This window comes from Camponotus vicinus, unplaced genomic scaffold (genome assembly GCF_025532165.1).
Source record: "Camponotus vicinus isolate PSW18456_S1 unplaced genomic scaffold, iyCamVici1.0 SCAF_11, whole genome shotgun sequence".
Taxonomy (NCBI): Eukaryota; Metazoa; Arthropoda; class Insecta; order Hymenoptera; family Formicidae; genus Camponotus; species Camponotus vicinus.
The window spans coordinates 66,006-88,997 of NW_028141947.1; the positions used below are offsets into that span (position 1 = coordinate 66,006).

Genomic DNA, 22,992 nt, shown 5'->3' on the forward strand with positions numbered 1-22,992 from the left:
CCTAGCCCACGACGTTGTTTGTCCCTTCACGCTTTCGGGGGCTGCGAAATCGCAGCCCGTCGTCCCATGCCGTAAAACTTAAACTTCTATCGCCCGCGACAGATGCAAAGTCGCGAAATCGTTTTGGATTTATATAATAAAGTATTTATTATATATTAATTTATAGCGATACACGAATACAAACCCATACAGCACAGAACATTGCAGTAATATTGCGGCAATATTGCAATGTTGCTGCAATGTTACAACAATATTAATAATATTGCTACAATGTTCTGTGCTGTATGGGCTATTCTATGCTTTTGGGACGATTTTTATGTAAATAAGCATAACCGAAAAGATAAGAGAAAGCAAAGAAATATTTGTACCTTTTTCTTTTATATGCTTGGAGCAGTTGGAAGATGATATCGCAAACGTCATTATCGAGACGCTTCGAATAATTTGGATATCGATTAATCGGGATAATAATGTCGTATAAGAAGTTATTACTATTGCGATTTTATTGTCCGATGATGAATTAGAACTAATAGAAAAATTAACATTCTTCATTCTTAGTATATTGTTTATAAAATTAGAAACATGTGCCTTTGTTGGCGATTGTGCACAATATTGTACCGCCCTATACAATTTAAAATATTTCATTCTCTGGATAAATTATATAAATGCCTCTTCCGCATTGTCGATGACGCACGCGCATTATTGTCGCCAGGTCTTCTCTTGGCGAACGACAATTGCGGTATCCGTTTTTTTATTATATTTATACTGTACATTTAATTTCTTTTTAGATGTATTGAACAAACAAATGTCTCTTCAAGTATGAATCACAAATTTTAAAAAAATATATATATACCTCTTTATTATAACAAACAATTTCCGAGTGTTAGTCTAAATGAATTAAGATATTTTAAACACATGAAAATGGTAGCAATGGTAGCAAAAATCAAATGTAAAGTCATTAAAGAGGACTCGAGTAACCTTAATGTTGTAAAAAACGTTATTAGCATTTACCGTCTTCTCGATCAAAATGGATATGCAAGGAGAGACGCAGATAAAAATTTTTAAATTCCTTTAAAAAATCACAAGTTTATTGTCGAGTATACAAATAGTATACGTCTAGTGCGGTATACGTATAGCGGTGTAAAAGTGCTTGAAATACATGTATGTGTACGTGAGTAGCCGCATTCGGCGCGCGCGTGATGTCCACCCTCGCCCTCCCTCCCTTTCCCCTTCTCGTCGTGCCGCTGCACCGCGTGCGCCCGCGCGCGGGCGCACACGCTACACACACAGAAACATGTATAATCAACGTAGGAAGAAGGGTTTTGTGAATCAACGGTTTCAACGGCAACGCCGCATTGCAGATCTGCCGCGCCGACACGCAACTGACCCCTCACCACCATTATGCCTAAAGTTATTGTACGTACACACAAGTGAACGCACATACCTATACAAATACGCGACTCTTTACTATCGTCGGTTTACATAGTGCAACGAAAGTAATGCCGAAACGAATATCTCGCGAGACCAAATACGTATAGTACACATCGCAAACAATCTAGCTCGAAACTTGCTCTTCAAATAGTGATAGTCTAGCCGCAAGCATCGCTGTTAGTGTGTCACGCATACATGGTCGTTACGTGGGGAATTCGCGCGCTTTGACAGCACCGGTCGCGGATGCGGTTAATATCGCGCGACGTCGAGGATGATTATATGAAATGATTCGTTATAAAGTGTGTAGATAGACCGAAACAGCCGAAAGATAATTACGCGCGCTCGTATGTACATTTTTACCACGAACGGCAATAGATTCAAACTGATCGCAAACTGTCGAACGAATTATGACATTGGCGTTCGCTGTGATATCTGTGCCATTCGCAGAGCGAATCGTATAGTACGTACCTGCAAGCGGATCTCGCGACGCAAAATATTGGAGGGAATTATACGTTGAGCGCGTTAGCAACGTCCCGTCCGACTCGTATCTTTTCATACATTGCGGAGTCTGCGAAGAGAGGAGCCAGACGCGCACTGGGAGGTTCGCTGGTAAACTCGGTCGTTGAATCCGTGCCAAGGCTCGGAGTTTTCGGGAAAATCCGAGAGGAGACGTATCTACATCGACTTTAAATAAAATCGTCGATTTATATACACAGGATGTGATGATGATGATGATGATGATCGGTATTTCTCAAGTCGTTTGATCTTACAACAAATCGATTGCGAATATATAGCAAGAAAAGAATCTCGCTGACAATACACGCGATCTAAATCTCGCATTATTCGTTCTACTTACATAGCTCCGATATTAATATCTTTGTGACTATCAGAATTGTGCCAATATCTACGGGGTGTATAACTGAAATAACGAGTTAAGATTTACGAATACATTCTTGGCCAATATGAACATTATCTCTTTACATAACAGAAATATCAAAGCATCAACAGCGCATCTGAGTTTTATTTTAGAGATTGGCAATAACATGTAGCATGATTAAAGAATAATTTTGCACAAAATAATGTAGTTTTTCGTAAAGAGATAGCGAATATTTTTGAATAAAATATAATCTCTTAAAAATAAAATCTAATCTCGAGCTTCAAAAAGTTTATCATTTCGTATTCGTAGTAGCATTTTGTGTTACGAAATACACAAGTCTACAAAAGTATGTTTTATATTCTGCTGTAAGTTACAATTTTTGGCGACGTAAATTGAAAATTTCAATCGAAGATTATCTCTCTTCTTCCTTTATTCAAATAATTTTTTAACCTTCAATATTAAATATCTTAGTAATCATAAATTAAAATTCTCTAAAAAAAAATCCATATGAAATTAGACAAAAAAGATTATATTTTATTTTAGTTTCTTTATATATATATATATATATATTTTTTTTTATAAAAAAGTTTTATCTTCTCTCTCTGTAAGACCGCATTTATATATGCTAACATATATTTCTAGAAAAGTCTCGTGAAAACATCAACTTATGCTGATGTGTATTTTAAAAACAGCGTCAGCTTCAATATGACGTATGTATATCGGCTCTTCTTTCGTTCAATTTTTCTCGTGTAAACGAATAAAAATATCATAGTGCACGGGAAACAAAAACGAGACGTGCTCTATTCGTAAAATTCCCTCGACGAAATATAAATATCCCAGCCCGTTCGCTTTTATAAATACTGTCGATTTAAATGTCATCTCATCATTCCCAAGATAAATCAATTCAAGATTTCATTAAGATATACAAAATTATGTCAAAAATCGCATACATCTTTCTCGAATTACTATTATTTTTTAAGACAATTCTTTCTTTTTGCGCCAGTACAAGACAGTGCAAGTTTTATATTTCTGAGCCAAGGTTTTCACCCCTTTCACCCTCTTTCTTCCTGTACATACATTCACAGAGACTGGAGAGGAATCAATTTTTATTGACTGTATTATTTTAATAACTTATTACAGTACTTTATTAAATGTTAAGTTACGGTTTTATCTAAATTTACAGTCACAGATTTTGTGTTTTCGCATTTTGTGTGAAGATGTGTTATCGCAGAAAGGTGTTATCGCGCGCGACGGTTTGTTTCAACATTATAATGCGATTTTGCGTGTATGTGAATGCGTATCTGTATGCGTTTCGCTTTACATTTCACTGACATAAAGGATCACTACGTGATCGTGTAATGGAAGAATTTTTCCTCCGTTCCTCAAATATATATTACCAATGATAGTTTTTTTCTTCTTTTCAACGGAGATACTAAATAAAGGTAAATTCACCGAGCGATTGTTTAACTGCAAATTATTTCGGGTAGTAAAGTTTGCGCGTATCGTCAAAATGATGCAACACTTTGATAGATCGACGATACGGATTCGTAAACGAATGAGACAGCCTGTCGCGGCTAAATCGCGCGCGCGAAATGATATTTCACTCGCGTAAACACGGTACCACGCGGTCACACATCGAGGTCTGCAATATGCTAATGGAACGGCAGTCTTTCTTGCGCTTTCGTACAATTAGACACAGTCGCGAAGCGCCTTTATTCGATCCCTTCTCTATCGTCGCTTAATTACGATTATTAGAAAAATCGTGTATTTAAAGGCCTTTGTTCCAGTGACGGCTTTACCTTTTCGACGTACGCGTATAGATTCTTGGGCAAGCTTCCGATTATGTGGCTTGAGATCTGTGGTTCGTTGCTGTGGCTAATCGTAAATTTGTTGATGTTTCAGCGCACACAATAAAGCCGTAAAGAAAATAATTGTATTTTAAGAGAAAAATAAGCGAAGAAAGAGGAGAAAAGAGAAGGTGAAGGAGAGGAAAAAATTTGGCGCGCGCGCGTTTTATATATATATATATATATATATATATATATATATAAGTAAAAATCGAGATGGGAGAGAGTAAAATGTATATGTTGAATGGAACAAAGAGATGTCGAGTAACATACTCAAAAATGGCATGGATTTTTGCAATGAAGAGAAGAGAGCGGAGAAACAAGGAGAGAGAGAGAGAGAGAGAGAGAGAGAGAGAGAGAGAGAGAGAGAGAATAACAGAGAGAGAAAGAGAGAGAGATTCTTTTTAGAGAGCAGTAAGTAAATACAAAATGCATTACTGCCATGGTTCTAAACATGGTGATAACATTGTGATATTAAAACTGTACACACGGTGATTCCGTGTAGCTGGAAATATAAACACCCCTTGCTCGATCGAGTCTCTCTCGGTAAGTCCGAAGGGGAAAGTTTCCAGCGCGGATTGACAGCGAGGCCGTGCCCGAACATGTATTGCGGGCGGGTCATCGTCCGGGATATCTCGATCATTTCACCGTCCTTTGGCAGGTGGGGAGATTTACCATGAAGAATACGTTGAGCTCGATTAACGACGCCAGTATGAGGAACACGGCATACATGCACAAGCAGGCGCGGCCCACTTTTCTATCGAGCTGAAACTTGTTGGAGGCAAACGCGATGTACAGCAGCATCAGCGTCGACAGTAACGATATGGCGCTATATTCCAAACCGCCGGAATTTATACTGATGTAATGCCTGCCAGGCTGCGTGGGTGAGAAAGACGACTTGATCAGCCAGGGTAATCCGAGACATAGCAGTATATCGAACGTATTCGATCCTATAGAATTACTGATGCCCATCGAGCCATGTCCTGAACAATAAAACGGATAAGAGGAATTACAAAAGAGAAAAGAGATAGTGTAACTATTTTTGAGACTCTCATTGCTGGTTTTTTTTTTTTTTTTTCATGAATTTCATTCTTTTCAGATTTCTACTAATCGCTCTCATTAAATCGACATCTGTTTCCAGTCTGAATTCAATCATTAATTTCCCTTCAATGTTTAACACAGCATGTTAATTTGATAATTGCAGGTGGCAATATACCCTCGTTACGAAGAATTAATTTTACGTGTATATTTTTATTATAGAACGCAGTATATAATTATGTATACCTTGTTTTGCGACAATCACACTCGATACAGCTTCGGGTACGCTGGTTCCTGCCGCGAGAAAAGTGATACCCATTACGGAATCTGGTATTTTGAGTGTATCGCCTGTGGAAGAAAACAAAATTTGTGCGTTTAAAATTTACTTTTTGATTCTTGAAATTTTTCAATATTTTTGTACGCGCAATAACAATGTTTTGTCATTATATTTTTCCTCGTCAATATCGGATCGATGTATCTTTGACAAAAATTACATCGGATGTCATTTCTTATAAAACAAACTTTTTCTCATATTCGATTTATTCGATTTGTTTATCGCTAAGCTGCAAATTAAATTTATGCTTCCACTTACCGATTATAGTGATCATCCACGCTACAACGTAGCTAAGCGATCCAATCCATATGATGCACATCACGAACGTGATGGGAAACCAATTCTTGAATCGGGGTTTCTCGCAGTCGGGAATTGTGCACATGAATACCAGATGAATGGGCCATGTTGTGACCCAAGCGGTCTTTCTTAACCACCCAGCATGCGCTGGCCATACCAACAATTCGTACTCATAATCTGTCATACATGTTATGGGAATATTAAATTTAAAACAGATATTGCCTCGTCCGTGTTTTCCGAAGATTTTGAATGTTATTTTATGTAAAATAACATAAAGTATACAAAATTTGAATAATAGCTTTATGATAGGTGTGTCAAATTTAATATTTGATGTTTTTAATCTCTTGATGACAGTTACTCGGGAAATTTCCATTCGCACATGCTTAATATATACTTGACCTATTGAATGATTTTCGCTCGAAATAATATCGGAAAATATTATTATTGACAGATATATGGTGGTATCAGTGATACAATTGATAATGAAACAAATCGATCTGATTAGATTAGATTTTACTAGGAGTAAATATTTATTAATGTCATTTTTTCTATAACAAATTGTATTTCATTTTAAAACTTTTATCCATAATATTATGAAAATTCAAAAAAAAGAACGAACAGACTTACTAGAATCTGGATTCTCCTCCTGCGTTTTCGTCCCGCCATTTTGTAGCGGCACGTCGATAGTGGCTATTTGCTCCACATGATCCCCGGGTGATTGTAATTTGTCCGGTCTTGGTAAGTGAATATCGCTAGAATCTGTAAAAAACATGCTTTTCAAGCAAGTAAACATATTTTGTTGCAATGTCTAGATTACAAACATTATAAAGACACGTAATACGCTCGCTCGCGCCTTCGAGACTCGCAGGGATCTCGAAACATCAAGATATATTTTGTCTTCTTCATTCAAACTCTATTCTTTTCAATTGTATGTGTAAAAACCTGATTAATTATTGAAAAGATTTTTTTTTTACGGGAATTTGATGAAAAATATAGCGTAAAATATTTAAAAAAAGTAAAAATAAACATTGCTACAGAATTAGATGTTAGATTTTATTTACACTTGTCGATTCATTTTAAAACAACTCACGAGAGTTTCTGTATTTGAAGACAATAATGTTTTAATTAAAGCTATAATGAAATAACCGAAATATTACTGCCTCACCTGTTGTAACTCGTCGACCGTCCGAAGATATCTGGTCGTCGTTTGTACGGAATCTTGTACACCGCTGGAACGATTTATCCCAATACATCACAGCGATATAAACAATATACAAGAGCACCAATGTTAATGCCTCGTACCATTCCACTCGCTCGTCGTGTATAATGCATATTAAAATGGCGACGGTGACACCGTAAGCGAGACAATCTCTGCTAACAGGCCACCAATCCAGTGGCACCACCTGCTTATGGGATTATTACAAATATAATTATGGTATATAATATTTCATTAATATAATGTATATCTAGAGGATATATATCTTCCGTAAATATCATATCTGAATAACCGTTGTATGTATCTTATGTGTATTCGATGAGAAAAAATTATCAGATAGAATTATAAGATTTTGAAAAAACTTTAGACATTATATGTCTACCTTGAATTTAATTCAAACTGCATTTATATATACGCGAATACATTCTCAGTATATATTAAATATACTGTGTATGCGTGTGTTTTCAAGAATATTGATTACATGTCAGTATGACACATTTTTGACAGTTTCTTGACGTGTTGATATAGATTCTTTGTCATTATCAATGTCAATTTTATATTTATTACATCTACTGAATCGCGATAAAGTTTACAATATCATTTGTTTATAATTATCTAAGCATAAAATAATATCGTTGGCGATTTCATTTTATGCTTACATTAGATAATTATGAATGGACGAAGATATCGACGAAGAAGAATGGAAAATTAATTTTTTAATAAATTTTTAAATATATGATCGATAATGTCACTTATTAATTGTCTAAAGAAAATTAAAAGATCTATATATATATATATATATATATATATATATATATATGTATATGTATATTTCTTTCAAAAATTATATAGAATACTTGGCAACCTACCATTCCCGCACCGATACCGCAGCAGGCTGGAACAGCCAGGATGTTGAATACTGCAGAACCTACTATCGTCCCGACGCCAATGTCACCTTCCGTGATGAATGTTCCGATGGCATTCACGAATAATTCTGGGGCCGATGTCGCCGCCGCCATAAACGTCGCACCGGCTACGTCTTTTGACATCGAGAGTGCTAAAATGAAACAATGTCAACTTTAATTTTTTTTTTACTTTTACTTTCAACTTCTTTTTCATATACACATATATGTATACACGTATGGAGCGAACCATTACGAAAAATACATTTGGTAACAAATATTTTTCTTTTTGTCTATTGAAAAAATAAAACAAAAAAATAATCAGAGATTTCTGCCAGAGATATCTCTAGTTCAATGTTAAATGAATAACCCCGAGATTTAGTATTATATGAAATGCATATAAATTAATCATTCTTTTTCTCAACGATAAGCACTATGTCTCGCATGTGTTACGTTTAACGCTAAATCGCTGAAGGCTATTCCAAAGTACGTGTTTGTTTCAAGAAATGTCAAGCGAGGCCAGTTTCCGAATGAGAAACAATTACGGTAACCGATGAAGACGTGTCTGGCGCCCGCAGTGACGCAGATATGCCGCAGCATGGGCATTGATTCGACAGTCGCATATCTCGAGCGGGGGATTAGTAAGAGGCGTCGGTAAGAATGCCAGAATGATCTGTTTTGATCTAACGTAGATCTTTAGATTTGCTTATAGGATCGCGATTTGCACCCAGCACTTTGGTTCAATAAATGTTTCTCTCGACATAGGATTGAGAGAAAAAAATATATAATACAACCCTCTTACCGTGACATATTTTTTCTACAGCAGGTACGAAGAATTTATCGCATACTACTGCTAAAGCGATAAATAAGTAAAGTGACACGATGACGTGTACGACAACGGCACCGCCTTGTCTCTCTTGCTCATCAAACAGGTCGTGTGGAAAATCTTCTATAGCCGGTGGCGTACAATTTATACCTAAAAATGTAAGTCGTCCCTTTAAAACAAAATACACATACAATACAGCACGATTGTTTAAATCTCAATTTCAAAATTCTTATAATTATTCATTCGTCGTCGATTTGTCTGAAATTTTTTCGAGAGAGTTTAAATTGATACACAAAATAGTTTTGTGCACGGGGCATTCTTTCTTTTCTAACAGAGAGAAATTTTATACTACGTCCGAATGCAATCGTCGCGTTCTACAGGGGGCATTGACTTACGACGGACGTGCCTTAATTTACTTCATCGATATCGTAAGCGTAATAAACGGTAATCTTACATAATCGGTAGAGATAGTAGAAAGATATTTCGTTCTCTTTTCTCAGTCGAATGGATGCTAAAATTTCGAAAGATTCAAATTTTAAACCCTTTTTTACCCATACTTACCCATTTTTCTTCTCCAAGTCAATTTTTTTCTTTTTTTTTTGAGAAGAAAACTTTTGCCAGAAGAAATTTTATCCTGCAATCTCAATTTAAAAATTATATCGCGAAGAATCCTGTCGCTCGCAATCTACGATTTTCGCCGCACCCTGTATCATTCCCGGCGATCGCATAATACGACGATTCCGGATGTACCGCACCTAGGGCACACTCGTATCCGACGAAATGCGTTTTTATCGTTGTGTAATACGCAAAGCGCGTACGTACAAAACTGTATAGTGAGTGCTGATTAAACCGCGGAATACCTTCGTTCCTATTTACAGGTCGCAGCGCGACTAAATACTCCGAGACGAAAATGCATTGCATTCTCCGATATGTATTTTTGACAATTCGACCGCTCTTTCGTCATATTTCTCTTGTGCATTCCGTTATGCTACATTCGCGTGATGTTACGTCAATTACGTGTTTGCTACTTTAATGTAAAGCAGAAGCTTTTCCTCGAAGCTTCGCAACCGTTTGTGGCTTTAATACGATAAGAGCGGAGGGAGGAGCTTAAAGTTAACTATTATCTTTTTAGAGTCGGCGGCTCATTCTGGCGCTAAAAGGGAGTAGAGTTGTGATGACGACGACGACGACGACGACGACGACGACGACGACGACGATGACGAGGAGATAGATCGACGGTTACGAAATCGGTATATGAGCAGCACGTACATTGACTCGCCGAATAGACAAACGTTCCCGCTAGAAACGACGCGGAATGTCACGCATGCATCGGACACACGAACACGTCGGCAACGATACGACGGTGTGCGATGTCCAAATCGGATCGTGTGGTGGTAAGATAACGATACGCCACAAGTAGGAAACGTCTCGTTACCGTTCGTCATTACTTCAATTTTATGGAACCGTCGTGTCGTGCCGAATTCTTTGGCAAACAAGCAAGAGCCGCGAGGGAGGGTGAGGGAGGGACATGGTCCGTCTGCAATATACGTACGATTGATCGAGCAACACGCTCTCGTGTCCAATTTTCAAAGGCGAATTCCTTACGAAACGTTTATATCGAAATACGAGACACATATTTATTTTGCCATCGAACTTGTTGGTAATTATCAAATATTCTTTTAAATATAGATAAAAAATTTTTAGATTTTAATATTAATATATATTTTCGGATGTATCTAACTAAACTTGAAGTTAAAATGATTTTCTTCATATTAACGTTTAAAAGAATATTGAAAATGTATTACATACATTGTAAATGTGCATGTACATGTACATAAATCAATATTTGAGTTAGCTTCAATTTAACTCTAATGACGTGTCCTTTTACTAATTAGAATTTTTCATGTATATTTGGGCTTCCTTGGCAAGCTGACAAATTTTATCTAACCAACCATATTAATTTATTTCACTCATGTGACGGCTACTTTATCATGTATTTTGTTCATGATTGAGAATCAAAATCAATTATTCATCAATTGTCCAGTAAATTATTAAAAAGCACGCTACTAAATGATAATTATAAATATAGCAAATTAAGACACATCGCAAAAGTCGTTTATAGTAAGAAAATATATGAAACTTATCACTTATCTATCTGATCATTATCGGATTACTGTATATTATATAATGCCCAATTTAAATTATCTCTTGAGGGATTAATTATTAGTGGTATATATAAGTTCGTACTGGATTAACTAATTGCCGCCATCGTCATTTAAAACGACATCGCGACACTGGACTCTTTCTCGCGTTTTTATATTTTACACTTTTATGTTTTATATAATTTCTCTCTCTCTCTCTCTTTCTCTCTCTCTCTTTCGTATTTTACCCCGTGAGTGGGAGACACACGAAAATACGAACGGGCGCGCGCGTATTGGTGCCTCTTACAGGTTTCATACCGCTATGTGACTGGATGTGACTTCCTACCGATTAAGCAACCTAAAGAAGTTAAATTGCTCTCATTCAACTTGGCAGAACAGATGCCATTCATGTCTAATGTACGTCGTATAAACGTAGATATATCACGGACGACTCAACGACTCGGGTACTCCGGCGATTCGTTCGGTCGGAAGGGCGCGGTGCGAGACCGTCGCCGGTTGCCGGCAGACGGTAGCCGATGGATAACACAGTTTAATGAAAAAAAAGAAAGAAAGAAAAAACAAGGGATAATTAATTCTTGTAGTCTTTCTTGACTATTTACTTCGCGGCGATTACCGTATATTGGATTCACCATGTAATCATCAATTTAACATTGGATTCGTATAAATCATGAAAACATCCTCTCTATACTATATACGAATTTTTACAAAAATTCGAAATAAAGTCTATTTTAAATAATATACTATATAAATTTAAACACAAATTCAGAATTTTTTTTTATCTTGATATTTGCAATACTGAATTTTATCATTTTTAATTTGTCTTCACATATCAAAGATTTATATTCAACAATTTATATAAATATTTAAATTTGAATGAACAATCGAAAAATATTTGATAGAATTTCTCCTGAGTACTGAATTTTATCATTTTTAATTTGTCTTCACATATCGAAGAGATTTATATTCAACAATTTATATAAATATTTAAATTTAAATGCACAATCGAAAAATATTTGATTGAATTTTTCTTGAGTACTGAAATTTTCTAGCAATATATTTAATTTGTTTAATAAATAATAAAATTGTTCTTCTCGCCTTACATAAATAAGTTATTAATATGATAAAACATTAGAATAATTTTATGATTCTAATATAAAATAATCTAATTGTAAAATTTTTCAAAATTGTGAATAGAACATCTGTAAAAATGTTAAACTGTTATATCAAAAATGCTAGAGAAAATAATTATATATATATAATTACAAAATAAACACTAAATTATACTTTTATTGATATATGCCGCTTATTAATACTCAATAAAAGTATAATTTAATGTTTTTTTTTTTATTGTAAAATAACGTAGAATATTAAGTTAATAAAATTTACAGGCAAATCTAATAAGATCAAACTAATCAAATGTGTCAAAATTCGGCGATAATTTAAATCTGAAAAACAATTTAAAAAAAAAGTAAAGCACCTAATAAATGTCGCTCATTCGTCGTTTTTCCACATTTAAATTATCGCCGAATTCTGATACTTTTGATTAGCTTGATTTTATTAGACACTTGCCTATAAATTCTATTAAATTAATATTCTACATTATTTCCACAATCGGGAAAAAACATTGAATTATACTTTTATTGAGTATTAATAAACGTTATATATATATATATATATATATATATATATATATATATATATATATATATATAATTTTCAAACTAGTCACTGCAATTTTAAATAATCTCGAAAAAATTGAAAATTAATCCGTTCTTTGAGAGAGAGAGAGAGAGAGAGAGAGAGAGAGAGAGAGAGAGAGAAATGTTTTCACGAGACATACACTCGATTGAAAATAAAAGATCTATTCTATAATCAATTGCAAACGGTCAAGATTTAAACCTATCGTAACATAAAAAAGTTTTTCTCTTCCATGGAATAATAATAAATTTAAAAAATATTTCTTTTTTTATTTAACATGAAATGCAAGGTTGCTCATAAAATGTAATTTTTCCTCTAAACTATGATTTATTTATTTTATATGTAAATTTGCCTGAACACGTGATTGATAATAATCATGCTAGACAAGTGAGTGACAAAGAACGACACGATGCGTTAGGATAATAAAAGACGAATGAGCGTAATTTTCATTAATTGTCATTAATCTTATCTCGTAATTGACGATGCTTAATTATCTTTAGATCGCTTAAAGTCACCCATGTTATCTCGTCTCAAGATTCTTACCGGTTAACTTTAATTCACGCTTCACCATCCCCTGCGTTGTTCTTATTAAAGGTCAACGTAACTGCCCGCAACGAAAGCGGATGCTTCGTCTAACGCGAGTATAGTGTAGAGGTAAACTTCTACGTCTACATCACTGTTAATATGCCATTGATAAAGATCTTCGGTCGAGATCTCGGCTTAAAAGATGTCTACAGAGAACGTTTGGAAGAAATTGACAACTTCTCTTTTAGATATTTGAATAGAATAATTAATTTTATCATCGCTTTCTCCTCAATTGTGTAAGTGATTTGATGTATCTTTAACAGAAGATGACAATTTCATACATTTAATCACATTGATAGCATTTCATATATCCGGACTGACATGTCGAGAACTCATCTTTGCACCTTAGTCAGGATATAATTATCTTGTTAACGACAAGGATAGTCTGTTAGTACGTTAACGTGTTCAATCTACAATGTATTAATAAATTAAATTTGAAATGCGAGTTTTGTTGGTGATATTAAAATTTTGTCGAGCTATATGACATTTTAATATAAGCAAAATGTACTGTAGTAGCTTGTGCACGCAGAAAGTTATTCATCTCCCTACATCTAGCACTGCTTTCTAAGCATGTTAAAAAAGAGCTCTTAAGATAATAGTAAGAAATGTTATATTCGGGATATGATAATTATTTATTTATAATACGTAAACAAATTCATTTGAGAATCGTAATCATTCCACATTATGTGTGAGTTTTAAATTGAATAATAAATTGTTTGTGAGTTTACGAATAAATAATTAAAAGAATATTATATAATGAAAGAAAAACAATATACATATGAGAAAATATTTCGTCTGTGAAAAATATATTTATTTTTTAAAATATTTGTATGTATTTGAAAATGCCATTTGTTTTCACAAATGCATTGGTTAGAACTGGACCGTTAATTTTAGTTTGCAATTTATATAAAAAAAAAAAAAAAAAAAATTTACTATATATGTGTCTGAATGTATATATCTAACTCAAACTTATGTAAGGATTCTCTTTCGCAGATTCACAAATTTGTGATATGCGTAAATAAATAATTTTTGTTTGTAGACAAGTAATATGTATAACGATTATTCGAAGATGTAGAACTCTGTTATTTATATAAGCAAAATAATATCAAAATTCTAGAAGAGAGAAAGTGAAAGAAGAAAAGTAAGAAAGGAGTACTTTTGCGGATAATTATTCTCAAATTAAACGAAATTGAACAAAATGAAAAAAAGTCTTTAACTTTACATGTGAAATATCTCTCCAAGCAGCACGATTATTAAGGCGCAACGAAAGAGAGAAAAATCAGAGGAAAGAGGCAAATAAATAATTTCGGTAGAAAGAGAGGCGAAAAAAGAAAAGAGGAAGCAAATTTCACATTCAATGTCTAAAGATTTCCTACTGATTTTATATATAATGTCACGAATATCGCAAACGCTATAAAGAGGATTTGTATAATTTGTTTCAGGGAACACTTTCTTCACCATCGGTCGCTGTTTATCGCGATGAAAATAATTGACACCAAACCAACGCGTACAACGAAACATATCCTACCGTATTCGCACATTCCCCGTCTTCACAAGGTAACTCTTGCATTCGCGGAGAAACGCAAAGTGTCAAGTAAACAGGCCGATCAAAAGCACTTTATATATAAAAGCACGTATTTTTTCCGACCCTTTTTTTCGGCTCTCCAATTTTTTCCGCTCATCTCGTCGCCTGTTTCCGTTTCTCCTAATCGACATATTTCCCCGTGCACGGTTCACACCATCCTCTCTTCGAAACTGTTTCGAAACACGGTCGCGGTCTCGGTGATATTATTGAAAATAAGATTCAAACACACCTCCTCCTAGGTCAGTCGTATCCATGTTGTCAATCCCGTTGTCACACACATACTACATTAACATCTACTCCGAAGTCCGACATCGTTTGTTGGAATCGCCCCTCCCTCTATCTCTTCTTTCGCACGTAGCGCCTGTTGCTAAATTGTACCGCATGTAGCTTTAAGTCCGCAGAGTTCCGAAATTTACAGCGAAACAACGATACGTATCGTAACATTACGCATCATCTCCGAACAACCGCGATATCGATGCTTTGTCAGCGAAAAAAAATAGATACATTTTAATAAAATTTTGCACACGTTTTAAAATAAAATTGTACAACTAGACGCTCATTTTCACAAATTTCTGAGACATGTATGCTAGAAGGAAAAATATTTAAAAATCTCTCCTTCCAGCTAAGAACGGCTTAAAATCACTTAAAGTAGAGTCTTCTGTCAACTTTATACCGTGTTATGCATACTCATACACAAGCGTGCATCAATTTGCCTAGTACAGACGCACTAAACCGCTCTGCTGTCTACGTTGATAGCATGTGTCTCTACATCTGCATCGATGCATCTTGTTTCGGAATTAATGCATGCATTAACATAAGCAATATTCACATAATTGCAAATTTTTTTTGCAATAATCATGATTAAACTATCAGCGTGTCACATTTTAATAAAAATATTTATATTTAATACAAATATAAGATTTAATTTTAATAATAAAAATAATTAAAAAGATATGTTTACTTAAATTTTTAATAAAATAAACTTTGCATCAATTTGATTTGAAAATATTCTAAATTTAACAATTACCACAAATAATTTACTGCTAGTGTACTTAATTCTCAAATAATATTATCTTTAATGCTTAAGATTAAAGATTTGCATATATATATATATATATATATATATATATATATATATATATATACATTCTACAATTTTTATCATAAAAATATACAAAGGTCAAAATATATTTTCCAATCTGTTTCGATTCAATTGCAATAACTTGACTGTTCATAACTGTTGACACTTTAGTGTCATAAAAAATGTTTCCAGACAGACATGAGAAAGTTTAGACACGAGATGAGATTTCTCTAATCATACTGAAGAATTTGTGTGATTCATCTCAATCTCAAAAATATGGATCGTTTATAATGCGCAATATCAAATCATACATTGTACAATACATTTAAAATAAATAAATAAATTTTTATTGGTCGAAATATGCAAGTATCAACACATAAGAATCAAGGTAGCTTTCCTATAACGTGACGAGATGATAAACTCAAAAGTGGGAAGTAATAATATAAACTCGTCGGGAATATAAATCGCTGTATAAATCTAATAACTCTAAATAAATTGACGCTGAAATGACAAGATTCGAGGGATGGAAATACACGTTTGTGTCCATGAAAATCGGAAATTTTCCGCGTGCTTAAAACGAAGGGACAGACGATTACTTTGCGTAGTATCTTATCAGTATCACTTAAGTGAGTGCGATAAGTCTTTCACGAATGAAAAATATAAACGTGTGGTCGAACTCTAAGTATCGGATAAACGGCAGATAATCATTGCGTGTCGCATCGCGTCGCAAAAACGCCAAGAGGCCGATCACTTTGCATATTTCGCGTTGTAAAAATCACCCGAAAAATCACCCTCGTCGCGCGTTCTTACATAACGAAGAATGGTATGGCGGCACAGACAGACGGTCGGATACCGGATATTTCTCGTTATTACTATACCAGCTACGTACTTTTTTTACATCAGTATAATGGGACGGTTCTCTGACAGTTCGACTACAATCGGCTACGAAACGAATTGGCGTGAGTATATAGAGTATAACACGAATATTTTTCTCCTTTCTTACGCATTTTAGAATGAATGAGGAATTCTATTTTGACATTGTCGTTGGAATAAAATGTTTTTCTAGAGAATCCAATTTCTCATTTTTTTTTCTTCACATTTTTGCTTAAAATGGCTGCGATGCTATTTTTCTAGAGGGACGTAAATTGCTACAGGCGAGCGAGTTGAAACAACAAGGGAACGATAGTTACAACTGCACGCCGCCGGCAATCAAAGAATTCCCACCCGACGGATTTACGCGGGAGCAAAGACAGGCAGGATTTATAATAATCCACTTCGTCGTCGCTATCTATCTGTTTTTATTACTTGCTATTGTCTGCGACGATTATTTCGTTCCCTCTATTAAGAAAATTTGCGAGCGTGAGTATATATAACTGAAGGACTACTGTCCAGACTTGACCGTATTTTCACGTATAATGCACGTATTCTGTTGTATTTTATATTAATATTATTATTTTTTGTTCGGTTTTTCGCCTTCTCTCTTCATCTTTCGCACGAGAAAACAAAGCTGTTGAAATAAAACGAACGAAATCTCTTGGCAGGTCTTAATGTCACCGAGGATGTGGCTGGTGCGACCGTGATGGCGGCTGCGAGTTCGAGTCCGGAATTGTTCATCAACGTCATTGGCACCTTCGTGACGGAAGGTGATTTGGGAGTAGGCGCTATCGTCGGTTCCGCGGTATTCAATATATTGGCAGTACCTGCGTGTTGCGCGTTATTTGCGAACAAAGTACGTGTGTGTTGTATAAATTTTGATGCAATTTTGCGATCCTTTCTTGATCCTTCTTCTTGTACATTTAATCCTTATCGTATCTACAGGTGCTAAATTTGGAATGGTGGCCCGTGTCGCGCGATACGCTGGCGTACGCCGTGACGGTTCTCCTCTTGATCTTGACTCTGCGGGATGGACGTATCGAGTGGTACGAGGCGCTCATCCTCGTCACTTGTTATATTCTGTATATAACAGGTAATATATTAGTGAATAAATTTCGGAAAGAACGCAAATTAAAATTTCTTTTTATGCACAAATCTGCAAAATTACGGATTTCAATGTTGCCCCAAATTCAAACTACATTTTAGTTATAATTTGTTTTAAAAAAGATGAGTTATTTTTATAGATTTATATAAGAGATTTTTTTTTGACAAAATGAGAGTTTTAATAGCAAGTAACTAATCAAATTGTTTGCCGCGATTACAATATATTACAATATAGAATAATTAATAATCAAAATTATAAATTTAATAATAAAAATAATCGCTCATCCTTTTCAGCAATGTGTTTCAATCGTCGTATCAATGATTTCATAAATCGAGTAACATCTAAAAGGAAAAAATATAAAAATATCTGCGAAAAGAGCCCTCTACTTCTATCAAATAGTAAGACATCTGTAATATAATTGATTGTTATCGCCTCTGCAAAAATAAGTGAATTAAAAGAAATTGGTACAATTTTATTCTGTGGAATTATAAATTTTTAATCTTTTTAAGTTAGAGATTGTACTCCTGATATTCATTAATTTCTCTTCTCAATAAAAAATATTGCTTGATGTATAAAGAAGTAAGTATAGAAGAATCGGCAAAAATATCTTTAAAGTCTAATTTCGTAGATTAAGAAAGAAAAATTTAATCTCACAGAATAAATTCCTGTGTGTGTCAATTCATTTTAATCCACATATCTCTTTGCAGGGATTGCATACGCGGTAATTTACTCGTAAGAAATGTAATTTCACTATCTTTCATTTTGAAATCTGACAGACTTGGTCAAAGAAACGGAGATTTGTGGATTTTCAAGTTCGAGTGAGCCGGACGAATCACGTATGTACATACCACAAGATGACACGAGCGATAATATTCTACAACAGTGTGTATAAGGCTGTAATATTATTTCACACTCTTAACATTTTCATACAATCTTGTTGCGATATACATATATATATACATGCTGACAAGTTATACTTATGATATAGACGGAGACCAGTAATGTAAAATATACATTAAATATTTTCTTTTTAGTCGATATAGTAAACATGATGTCTTGGCCGAATTCAACATGCCAGAAAATATGGTGGATAATCACTTGGCCCATTAATCTAATATTACTCATCACTATTCCCGATTGTAGAAGAAGCAAATTACGATTCTGCTATCCCTTTACGTTTCTTATGTGTGTAATATGGATCGCGACTGCATCCTACATTATTGGATGGGTCATTACTGTTATCGGTAAGTATCTCGCTTCTTCATTGTATGAATATATTATTAAATATATACTTAATATATATTTTATTTAAATCGCTCCATCACAATAAAAATTTCACGAAATATATTTAAAATGTTGAAGTATAAAATTCGGGCTCCATGTAATAATGTGTTACATTAAAACATTAAAAGGATAGTGTGTTTGTGTAGAAATGGGTGTAAAAATTTCTTAAACATCTTTCAGATGTTTGTATTATTTAAAATGATACATATCACGTTTATGTATGTTTCAGGTAATACTTTTAGAATTCCTGATTCTATTATGGGCTTGACGTTTCTCGCTGCGGGAATGAGCGTACCCGAAGCAGTTTCAAGTGTTATCGTTACAAATCAAGGTATTGTGACTCTATTAAATTATAACGTTAGAAATAAGATATATGGAGATTTCTCTATATCTTGTCCTATATTTTATATATAAGAATACTTACTACTATATAAGAATACTTTGTACATGAATGCTAAAAATCCTTTACAGGTCTCGGAGCTATGGGAATAAGTAATTCGATCGGATCAAACGTATTCGATATATTATTGTGTCTCGGATTGCCATGGTTTATCAAATCTACGCTATTGCCGAAAATACCCGGGCAATATTACGTTCAGATCAATTCTCAGGGATTAGTTTACAGTTCTGTATCTCTCTTTTCTACGTTAATCGTCTTATATGGAGCTTTACTTATTAACAGATTTAAATTAAATCGAACAGTCGGGATCATCTGTCTTGTAATGTACATCGTATTTTTGGTATTCGCATCCGTTATAGAACTCAATACATTCTTTATCGTTAATTTACCGATATGTATCGAGTAGGAAATATATCAATCTTATTCATATGTAATATTTATATTTTGTAAATGTCCATGTGTGAATCTATATGTACACATTTTACTTAAAACGTTTGTACAATTTTTGTATAAAAATCAAAAACATATATATATATATATATATATATATATATATATATATATATATATATATATCTGAATATAAAAGTTATATAAAAGTTTTAATTAATGTATCAAATTAAAAAAAAAGTATACTGTAAGTAAAATAGTATACCACAAGTTTATCTATATTATTACATATATTTATAAAAACGATAATTATAGAATAATATTCATAAAAATTAATAGTCATAAAGATGACAATTATATTCATAAAAATGATAATTATATATATAATATAATCAAATATTTATATACTTATTCTTATTACGTTTATAAATTTAAATCATTAATAACAATCTAATTCTTTAGCCAAGTCTGCTTATATATTACCATGTGTACATACATGTACACACACATACATATACACATAGAGATATATTCATCAGTTTTATTGGGAAAATGTCACATTTTTAAAATGTAGATTGCAATATACATATATAAATATATCGTAATTCTCGAATATTATAAATGAAATAACAAAGATATAAAATAGTCCCATTATCAAAAATATACTTGATCATTATAAATAAAATTATTGTAGGCACATGTATGCATACAATATATATATATATATATATATATATATATGAGTACATATATGTAATGTTTTTATTAGCAAATAAAGACTTAAATTATTTGTTTCTTTTAAACATACAACTATAAATTGCATAAAATTATAAACGTATAAATTATATTTTTTTAAATTTATTTTATAAATTAAATTTATAAACTTTTAGCTTATACTGTTTAACATAATTGACCACAATCTACTATCATAATTTTTTGATATGTTTTACCAGTTGAAGAACCATAACTTTCAATTTTTCTTACAATGTCCATTCCTTCGATAACATTGCCAAATACGACGTGTTTATTGTCCAGCCAAGGCGTTTTTATAGTAGTGATGAAAAATTGTGAGCCATTTGTGTTTGAACCAGAATTTGCCATCGATAATATACCGCCTCCGGTATGTTTGAGTTCAAAATTCTCATCTTCGAATTTTTCACCATAGATTGATTTACCACCTGTACCATTGTGATGAGTAAAATCACCACCTTGACACATGAAATTGGGAATAACACGATGAAAATAACTTCCTTTATAACTGTAGCCTCTTTCTCCTGTGCATAGCGCACGAAAATTTTCTGCTGTCTTTGGTACAACATCAGGACGTAATTGTATTATAATTTGTCCCAATGGCTTATCATCTGCAGATATGTCAAAGTACACTCGTGGTAAATACATTGTATTGAAATTCTCGCCAGAGTACTTGAAACTGGATATAATAATTATAATGAAAATTATATTGCAGCTGGAATGTACGAGCTGAAAACCAAACTTATTTAAATAGAATTATCTAATTACGCTAATATTTTCTTTATAACACTTGTCTACTATCGTGCAATTTTTATTTACTTACATATTTACAGTGGATTTATTCAGAGGAAATAAAAATTTTAAAAATTGATTCCTATCCACAAATTCATTCCAAATTCATAGACAATAAGATTGAAATACTTGTTTGGAATTTCCGTTTCTTTTTTTATATATATAAAATGAATTCCTTGTCTTCTTCACCTTCTCTTTTATCTCTTAGGATATTTATCTCTTTAGGAACACAATACAGTCTCTACATTTTCTTGTTGGAGCATGTGTAATTTTACGTTTTACACGTGATTGATAAACTACACAACTTTGTTGTTTTGAAATTTCTAACCTCATCAACGTCATCTACAGTCTTGTATCTCGAACCGAAATATCGAGTGCGTTCAAAAATTCTACTCATGGAATAAAATAACGCTTAACTGACCAATCGGGAGAACGAAATTCTCTTGTCCCGATTGGCCAATTAAACGATACTTTACCCACGAATAGGATTCCCGAACATACCTAATATGACGTCATAACCCGCTAGATTTGAATAAGTTTATCACCGACATGCAATAATATACAATAATATACAATAATATACGGTACTTTATCGTGATAAAATTAAATTTTTCTAATCTCCTCTATAGAGAGAGAGAGAGAGAGAGAGAGAGAGAGAGAGAGAGAGAGAGAGAGAGAGAGAGAGAGAGAGAGAAAATATCGAAATCACAAATCTAATTTTCACATTTTAATGACACATGCATAGAATGAAAATATATATTATTAATAAAATCGCATTATTTTTATAGAAACGTTGTCAATTGACACATCATTCATTTTGATATAATTCTTGCATATATTCTGGTATACATTATATTATAGTTTTTTCGACCATTTTTATATTTAAAAATACTTTATGAAAAAATTTATACAAGTTTTCGTATAGAAAAATTGTTTCATGATTTCGATTTTAGATAACTTTCTACAAAAACTTTCACATTTCTCTAGTTTTTCTATGAATTACGTGATCCATATATCTGAAGATAATTGCCGTTACGTATAATCGCGAAAATACTGCGCAATCTCTCGAATCATAGGGCGCGTTCAGCAGATACAACTGTTGCACAAAGATTTCGATCCTGTACGATTACGTAATTTGAACGATACATACATTTATTACATGTATATACACGTATAAATGCGTCCCAAATTGTCAACGGTATCTATGTAGAAATATTAATTATATAACGATCGCGCGGAGGAAGAGGAAGGATGAGTTGTGCACTATACAAAGAAACAAAAAACAGAGCAATAAAGCCGTCAGAGTCAAGCAATCCGCTCGTTTTGAAAACGCTGACACAGGTTAAATTTCGATGAATGTACACATACCTCGTGAGCCGCGACACATTTACAGATTGATTTAATAAACGCGAATCTCTCGTCCATCCTCGCGCTTCCACGTACACAAAGATTAGAAGAGGAGAATTCGGAAATAAACGGCGCCGTTTTTAGCGCCAAATGTATGAATACGCGCCAATAGGTA

The 22,992-nt window shown here is 33.5% G+C and overlaps 3 protein-coding genes and 1 long non-coding RNA gene across 10 annotated transcripts; 2 read left to right on the plus strand and 2 right to left on the minus strand.

Moving 5' to 3' along the window:
• Positions 1 to 1,232: 1,232 nt before the first annotated feature.
• LOC145961727 (uncharacterized) lies at positions 1,233 to 11,403 on the plus strand. The gene is made up of 4 exons (XR_014435694.1): positions 1,233 to 7,256; positions 7,890 to 8,593; positions 8,763 to 8,923; positions 9,898 to 11,403. It is a non-coding gene; the product is annotated as an uncharacterized LOC145961727 (long non-coding RNA).
• Zyd (sodium/potassium/calcium exchanger zydeco) lies at positions 2,560 to 22,990 on the minus strand. Of its 7 annotated transcripts, none has more exons than XM_083082172.1 (8): positions 15,025 to 15,650; positions 8,742 to 8,915; positions 7,907 to 8,094; positions 6,987 to 7,224; positions 6,449 to 6,580; positions 5,783 to 5,998; positions 5,437 to 5,538; positions 2,560 to 5,135 (listed from the first exon to the last, which is right to left on the minus strand). In XM_083082172.1, exons 1-8 carry the CDS (start codon positions 15,047 to 15,049, stop codon positions 4,792 to 4,794), a joined length of 1,419 nt encoding a protein of 472 aa, XP_082938298.1. In that variant the 5' UTR covers positions 15,050 to 15,650; the 3' UTR covers positions 2,560 to 4,791. The 7 variants fall into 7 exon arrangements, with proteins under 7 accessions (XP_082938298.1, XP_082938297.1, XP_082938299.1 ...); XM_083082171.1 differs by lacking the exon at positions 15,025 to 15,650 and adding an exon at positions 13,169 to 13,501; XM_083082173.1 differs by lacking the exon at positions 15,025 to 15,650 and adding an exon at positions 22,839 to 22,990 and having other exon boundaries at positions 2,561 to 5,135; positions 6,987 to 7,227.
• LOC145961721 (sodium/potassium/calcium exchanger 4) lies at positions 16,251 to 20,038 on the plus strand. Its single transcript, XM_083082168.1, has 9 exons — positions 16,251 to 16,835; positions 17,011 to 17,235; positions 17,418 to 17,605; positions 17,695 to 17,842; positions 18,148 to 18,252; positions 18,631 to 18,690; positions 18,889 to 19,098; positions 19,368 to 19,469; positions 19,610 to 20,038. The coding sequence occupies exons 1-9, from the start codon at positions 16,697 to 16,699 to the stop codon at positions 19,942 to 19,944; spliced, it is 1,512 nt and encodes a 503-aa protein (XP_082938294.1). The 5' UTR covers positions 16,251 to 16,696; the 3' UTR covers positions 19,945 to 20,038.
• On the minus strand, positions 20,261 to 22,156 carry LOC145961726 (peptidyl-prolyl cis-trans isomerase). Its single transcript, XM_083082182.1, has 2 exons — positions 21,502 to 22,156; positions 20,261 to 21,407 (listed from the first exon to the last, which is right to left on the minus strand). Exon 2 carries the CDS (start codon positions 21,324 to 21,326, stop codon positions 20,829 to 20,831), a length of 498 nt encoding a protein of 165 aa, XP_082938308.1. The 5' UTR covers positions 21,327 to 21,407; positions 21,502 to 22,156; the 3' UTR covers positions 20,261 to 20,828.
• Positions 22,991 to 22,992: the final 2 nt, after the last annotated feature.